This window comes from Phoca vitulina, unplaced genomic scaffold (assembly GCF_004348235.1).
Source record: "Phoca vitulina isolate PV1807 unplaced genomic scaffold, GSC_HSeal_1.0 scaffold33, whole genome shotgun sequence".
Taxonomy (NCBI): Eukaryota; Metazoa; Chordata; class Mammalia; order Carnivora; family Phocidae; genus Phoca; species Phoca vitulina.
This window is the reverse complement of record NW_022589736.1, coordinates 9,398,523-9,406,318: the sequence shown is the minus strand read 5'-3', so window position 1 is coordinate 9,406,318 and position 7,796 is coordinate 9,398,523. Positions and strand designations below refer to the sequence as shown.

Here is a 7,796-nt window from a genome sequence, read left to right as displayed (position 1 = left end):
TTTATTTATTTGACAGAGAGAGAGATAGCGAGAGCAGGAACACAAGCAGGGGGAGTGGGAGAGGGAGAAGCAGGCTTCCCGCCGAGCAGGGAGCCCGATGTGGGACTCGATCCCAGGACCCTGGGATCATGACCTGAGCCGAAGGCAGACGCTTAACGACTGAGCCACCCAGGCGCCCCATATATACCACATCTTCTTTATCCATTCATCTGTTGATGGACATCTTGGCTCTTTCCACAGTTTGGCTATTGTGGACATTGCTGCTATAAACATCGGGGTGCACATAGCCTTTCGGGTCCCTACTTTTGTATCTTTGGAGTAAATACGCAGTAGTGCAATTCAAACATTAGGTAATGAATCTTAACATTAGCCAGAGCATTAACATGAGAGATCATTTGCTTCTCAAGTTAGATTAAGGTTATTCAAACACAAAGACTCGTGAAATGTGGTTATGTTTATATTGCAAAGGATATGCTAATATCTAAACCTATTCAGACCTTTTTTTTTTTTTTTTTTTTTGATTTAGCCAGAATTTAGTGTTTAACAAACATTTTCTTTTAGATCCAGTCCTGAAGTAATACCTATATTTAGGCTAAGAAGGTGTTTTTCTCTATGAAATAACCACCACTTTATATACATCAGCTCTGTTCTGATACCTAATTACTTACGCTTTTGCCAGATCTGTATAAAACTATAACCTCGCACACTACTGCACTGAAAGAGCATTTGAAATTAGAGTCCAAACAGTAAAGAAAATTACAGCGTAAAATCATACACTTTTAAATACAGGAATCGTACAATTTTGCTTAATTTAATATTCCCTTCTTACTAGTATGAGCATTAAAATGTAGAGACCAAAGAAATAGTGTTTTCTACATTTACTCCTGGGTGAAATTTCAAGTTACTATTTAGCATCTACTAAACTTTGAAAGCATTAGAAGATGTGATGACTTCTATTCCAAATTTTCCATTTATATAAAGCCAACTTCTAGGTTCTACTCTTTTTGTAAAGAACATATTGGCCACTAGAAAAAGAGTTTTAGCTTCTTCCAACAAGATTCCTCAAATCTGACTGAGACACTTTTTCTCGATACTTTGTTTCTTATATTATAGTTTGGAATTTTTATTTTTAATGTAAATTATATAATGAGGTTGGTTTTAGGGAATATTTGTGGCAGAGAGGTGACAAGAGGCATTGTGTGATCACTGATTTCCTTTGTGAGTGAACAGAACCTCCTGAGGGGTCCTTATATTGTAATCAGTGGAGTAACATTATTTTTCAATGTTTTGGTTTCTTCTCTGAAACCAGTCTGTGGCTAGGTTTTTTTTTGGTTGTTGTTGTTGTTTTAAGTGTAACAATGATATAGACTTGAATATGTTATGGAGAAACAGTTTTTCTTACTCAATTTGCCTTGCTCCTAAAGTTGGGATTAAAAACAAAAAAATCTGATAATTTCATGGGTCAGTCACAGTAAGATTTCAGAAAACTTTCCTTCGAATCATTGAAAGACTTGTAGTGTATAAATATAATGTTTTCTTGCCTCTTACGGATTTTTGGTGATCTTGAAATACCATGGCCTTAAAATAGTCCCCCTGCAGCATAACTGATACCCGTGGACTGCAACTGCTGCTGGCACCTCATGGTTACTGTGATCTTGACCATGATCCTGACTCCAGGGAGACTTGGGACAGCACCATGAGTGGAAGCCTGTGGAGTGTGCAGACAGATGCTGGGATGGCCGATGCATCGAGTCTCCTGCTCCAGGCTTATGCACCTTAAGGTTGCTGTGAGGATCTGATGTTGCCAACTTTCATGGAGTCACAGACTCTTTTTTTTTTTTTTTTTAAGAGGGGGGCAGAAGGAGAGGGATAGAATCCCAAACAGAATCCCTGCTGATCATGGAGCCTGTCTCGGGGCTTGATCCCATGGCCCTGAGATTATGACCTGAGCTGAAACCAAGAGTCGGATGCTTAACCCACTGAGCCACACAGGCGCCCCTGAGTCAGACTTTTTTAATTGTGTCTGTCCCTTTGCATAGAAGGACTACAAGGACATACTGCCACCCAGGTAGTGAGGGCTTCCCCCTGCGGGCTAACAGGAGGACTGTATAAATATGCTTCCCCCTTCTCCCCATTACCCATACCCACCTAGGGAAGGGAGAAGGCTGACCCATAGCCAGACGTAGTCCATTTCCTGGTGTTCTCTCTCCGAAATTTAGGGCTGTTTTCATGGTGTGTATCTGTTGATCACAATTCTCGTTTGTGGCCCAAGGAGACGTGAGAAGGACTTAGGTTTCTTTGTGGGATTTTTTAAAGCTGTTTATCATAGGCGTCTTTTCTCTTGGGTTCATTCAAAGGACCATGTGGAAAAATGAAAGGGAAAATGTGCACTTCTTGGTAAACATTTTAAAATGAGGCAAGTGATAGCAGTGCTTAGGAGAACAGCATGACCATTCTGCTGAGAACATAGAATGGCTAATATCTACTACCCTTGAACTTGGATTTCATCTATGATGTCATGGCTCCCCTTGTAAGATGCCCAAGAACCCAGACTTTGTGGTACAAAAGGCCTTTTGTGTCAGAGTTATTTCCTGTCGAGTGTGATTTGGTGCAGACACAGAAATATTTGAGAAAAGCTGCGTCATCGGGAACCCTGATGGAAGTGGTCCCAAGGGTGGGCAGGCAGCTGGGTTTGTCACGGGCTCCGTTGACATTTCACTCGGAGGGTCTTATTGTACAGTGCCTCCCTGCTTGTGAAATGTTGAATGGTCATTCACGACCAGTGGAATGCTCACCCCCTTGCGGGGCTGTGCCAAGAGCCTGCAGCTGCGAGGGTTCTGTTTTGTAGGGAAGGGGGAGAGGAAGTGTCCATCCCTTGCCCTAGTTTACTGCAGGGACCCCAAGTGCACGGGCCAGAGCTGCCTCCTGGACACTCCCCTCCCTGGTCGTGGTGCTGCCGAGGGGTGGCATGCATTAATCCCAGGGACCCAGCTCTGCCCTTTCAATGGACACCATCAGAAGACACCATACACGTCTCGTTCCTGAAGCTCCACAACAGGGGACCGTAGCCAACCACACTGAATGAATGGAGATTCTAAAACAGAGAGTTTATTTGTAGTTATTTATATCTACCTTGTTCCTGAAGGTACTTCAATTTAAGGACAGAGATGAAAAGACTTACTTAAGAATAACCCCAAGGCAGAGCTGAAATTAACTTCTAAGGCATTGTTTTCAAAGGAAATGCTTCCTTCTTCTCACCTAAGGAAAGTAGACATGAAATTGTTTTAAGCAGAGAACGGTCCCCATTCTTCGCTGTTCTTGATAGCTAGGACTAAAAGGCATCTTTAATGATCTGGCAGGCCAAGGTGCTTCCTCATGACCTGGATAGTAAGAAATATGTCCTTTTATGTTATTAATTGTATTTGTGTACCTTCCATCTTTCTTCAGGCCAGACACCATCTGGAATGTTCTGGTCTGTACGCGGACCGGTGTCTGCCCTGTCTGATCAGCAGGGAGCGTGTGGGAGCCCGTGTCTGTGGAGGGGCGCCTCCAGGAACTGCCCCCCCCCCCCCCCCACAGAGGAGATGCATGGCTCTGAGGCTGGCCGATCTCTAAGAATTCTCTCCTCCTCCTCAGCCAAGTCCCCCTGTGCTCCTTACTTTTCTCTCCCTCTGCACAGGGGATGGTCTTCCTGCCTCTTCCCGATCGCCCTCTCTCCCCAAGACTCATTGATTCCTCCCCAACAGGCTGACCACCTGGTAGTTGCATACGGTACCCCAAACCTCTCTTCCCAAGAAAGCCCCGTCATCGTCCCCGACAATAAACATGAATGGTGGTGACACGCTGGAAGTACTCTGATGACCGCAAAGACTGAGGGTAGCTTGTCAATGCCAGACATCCAGCCGCCCTCACTAATCACACACAACCACCAATTGTATTCATCTCCACAGAAACTCTGTACAAAGTACATAATCATACATTGTATGTGCCTATTTTAAAAGGTCTCCAAGGAGGACATTTGCACAGTCTCCGGTGGTCACCTAGTAACAATTTCAGGGCATCCTCACTCCAGGTGGCGTGTCTTGGGGTTTACCTGTCTCTAGCGGGCAGGCTTCTTCCTAGTGTGCAAGGGCAGCAAGTGGGGCTTTGGGGGCGGGGAAGAAGGCCAAGGAACATGGCTTGCTGGGACATCCAGGGTCTTTCCCTTTAGGTCACATTCATTGGAAGAGGGCCCTGGGGGAGAGGTGGTAACTATCGTTGTCCATCCGCATGCACTGGAAGAGTCGACTGGTCTTCTCCGTTGTCATCCTCCAGGCCCTTAAGGGTTTAGACCAGCCCCTCTCCTGTGACACCTCTTTGCCTCCAGGGTAGTTCAGGCCTTCAGACTGCACATTCTCTGCCTTTCCGGGCTTCCTCTGATCTTTCTGGAATGTGCTTACCCTGTTCTCTGGATTGTACTCTTGGGAAGTCTGGCGAGGTTGGTGTTCATCTTCAGCATGTAAACACAGTTCGCAGAAACATCAGCTGAAGTCCACTCGCATTTACTCTCCTATCTGGACCTTCTGCTTGCCTTGTAAGCCTTCCAAGAATGCGGAGCGCCCAGGGCTGTCAGCCCATCTAAGGGGAGAGCAGGAGCCCACAGAGCACTCAAGGATGGTGCTGGCTGCAGGCAGCGGTAGCCGCTTCTCCCCAGGCCCCTGGGGGGGGGGAGGGGGGAGGCCATCCAGAAGGTCCCGATGCAACTGGAAACGGAGCCGTGTGAGCCCACTGGCCTGCCTGCCCTCGGTGCATGTGAGGATACGCTGCAGCTGTGGCCTTACAAGGTCCTAAGAAACCTGTAGTTGCCGAGTGGAGGGGAGGAGGGTGGAGAGGCTAGAACTCTTCCTAAAGCAGAGCATCCATCACAACGGGAGGAAAATAGCCGCCGAGAAGCCAGGCGGGCCCCTCTCGAGGTCATTGGCGCACGTTATAAGGATCCCTAAGGATGTCAGCAGCTGAACAAAGCCCCGCCTCCCAACAAGCTGCCCCTCGTCCAAGCCCGAAGCCAGCCGGTGGTGCCTGGCCAGCTCCGAGCTCCCGCGGAGAGCAGCGCGAGCATTTCCCAGTGCCTGCCTTGGGCCTGGGCTCCCAGTGGGGCCGTCTCAGGGACGGCTGTCAGCTGTGGTCCTGTCCCCTCACAGCTGCAGGCCTTCAGGCCTCCCAGAGGTCTAGGCTGCGGGGCCGGGATGAGGCTGGGCCCGGCCGATGCTCACGCCGGGCTTGTGTGGGCTCCGAGTGGAAGGAAGGGCGAGGAGTCGGAGTCCTGCCAGCTTTCTGGCTAACACCGGGTCAACGCTTAGGGCACTCCCCCCACATCTGTTTAATGTAGTTATCTGATGGATTTTTACTCCAACATGATCTAGCAGTCAGTTCTGATTCCTACGCATCGTCCTTCTCAGGATTATCTTTCCGAGGTTCTCAAGGGTGGGGGCTGGTGTCTCTGACTTCCTTTGTATTCGGGAAGTATTTGGCATTCCACACACCTCTCTCTCCCTCTCCTTCCCTCCCTCCCTCTCTCTCTCTCTCATTTACTCATTCAACTCACTTGTCTTCGCTGCCTTCCACAATGCCCTTCCTAGTCTTCCAAGCTATCCGGTTCCTTTTACCCTCCTATTCCTGCTTCCCTGTGAAGTCTTCTCATACCGCTGCAGCAGCCCCCGCCCCGTGTTCTCATTCTCTTTTAAATTCTTGGGGTGTTTATTATTTATACCTCTAGTCTTACAATTCGTAAAATGTGTATGCATTCATTCGTTCACTGAACCGTCTACGCCCCCCGTGTGTCGGGCACTCTCCTGCGCACAGGGCGATATGAAGATGACTGGAAGCTGCTGGCCAAGAACTTGCAGTACGGTCAGGGACAAAGATAAAAGGCAAATAATCACGACTGGGTCATTATGCACTTTATAACACGAGCATTTTGAGGGCAGTGCTAGCCTAGAGGAGAGAGGATCAGCTCTTTTTGGAGGAGTTAGGAAACGTTTCAGATGGAGGCCATAGCACATCAGCTGGGTTTTGAAGAGTGAGTAGGAGCTTGTCAGGTGACAAATGGGCGTCAGGCAGAGGAAAAGAACCTTCCATCACCGCTGTGACGGTACGGAGGCCTGAGAGAGCAAGACTTGCAGAGCCTGTGACACTTCAGATGTTAAAGCCCCCATTCGTGATTGTAACATGTTCACGCCAGTGTTTTTCCAGCTAGGTGACAGAGCTCCTTGGACATTTATCCAAGTCCCTTTACATCTCAGGCACTTAATATTAACCCCAGCATTGCTCCCCGCGTGCAGTTTCCAAGCCAGGAGACGTGAGGATGAGGGTGATCAGCTGTGACCCGTTTTGCTTCTGTGTTGGTTTAGACCAAGGATGCCCTGTTCAGGATTCTCCACGACCTCCGACCCCAGGATCATTTCAATATCATTGGATTTTCCAACCGCATCAAAGTGTGGAAGGACCATTTGGTGTCGGTGACTCCGGACAATGTGAGAGACGGCAAAGTCTATATTCACCACATGTCGCCCACTGGAGGTAAATACGAGACCTTGTTTTCTTGTTGCCTTTGACGTGATAATAAGCGAGTAGCTAATTTTCTGCCAGGAGACGAGGATTTGAAAGTTGAAGCCGATCACAGGAAAGGAGATAAAGGTGAGAGCTTTCCCAGAAGCTTATGTTTCTCTGAACACCAAGTCTGGAAATTCTCGTCTTCCAGGCCCCGAACTGATGGTCAAGTAAGTTAGGGGGGAAAATACTTGATAGGTTTTGGAGCCTTTCGTGGTTTATCTCATGGATCCGAACAATGAAGCTGTTTTTGGAAATTGCTCTTGGGTGAGGAATCAAAGCCAGAGATGGTTCGGTGTTTTGTGTGTTTGAATGTTTGCACCTTGGGGGGCAGCAGGTGGGATGGCGCTGCTGAACCATCAGCCTCTCGGCAGGGCTGCGCCAGCACGTAGAGCATGCATCCCCGGTGGCCAGGGAGATGCTGTGCTTGGAGAAGTGTGATGGGCTCTGAGTCTTTGCACACTTGGCTTGGGTATGGTCCCCGGGGGAGAGTGCGGAGGATGGAAAAGGTCCCCCAGGGTTCTAGGGAGAGGAGAGAATCAGAACAGAATGTTACCTAGCCGTGCTGGAGGCAGGTTCCTTCAGCGCAGGACATGGGGCTTACTCTCGCTACTCTCTGTTTCCAGTACAGTGGACCCATGACAGGTGCGCAGTGCGGGAGCGTGTATGGAAGCTCATCTAGACTCCCTCTGCCCCTTCTACAAGGGCCTTTACAGAGATGCTGTCTTCTGGGGCTATTGTCTCGGTTAATTCTAATTTGGTTATTGGGGAACATATAAAACATCCAGTTCAGTTTTCTTCTGGCATTTTTCGTCTTTCGTCCATGTATTATTTTCTTTTCAAGATGAAGCTCTGATTTCCCAAATGAACTTCATTTAGAACTTGATCTTGCTTGGATGGAACTCTGACATGGGATTTCCTACGGGTCTCCACAACAGTGTGGTCTAGGGACTGATTTACTGGTTAATGAGAGAGATAAAAGATTGGATATAATAATATGGGAGAAAGTTGACAAGATCGTCAAGTCCTTGAGGGAGGAAACTCTTCTTCATCTTTGTATGACCCCTGGTTCTCAGCACAGGTCCTGATGTGTAGAGCTCGTGCTCAACGAGTATTTGTTCAATTAAACGTATTTCAGTGGCATTACTCATTACTAGAACAGTGTGTGTGTGTGTGTGTGTGTGTGTGTGTGTGTGTGTGTGTGTGTG

At 47.9% G+C, this 7,796-nt stretch overlaps 1 protein-coding gene across 1 annotated transcript in view; it reads left to right on the top strand.

The window, feature by feature from the left end:
• The window catches only part of ITIH5 (inter-alpha-trypsin inhibitor heavy chain 5), a 79,128-nt gene that overhangs the window by 59,803 nt on the left and 11,529 nt on the right, over positions 1 to 7,796 (top strand). Inside the window, exon 8 of the mRNA XM_032425881.1 lies at positions 6,390 to 6,558. Within this exon, the coding sequence (XP_032281772.1) occupies positions 6,390 to 6,558 (169 nt within the window). The remainder of the gene's footprint in view (positions 1 to 6,389; positions 6,559 to 7,796) is intronic.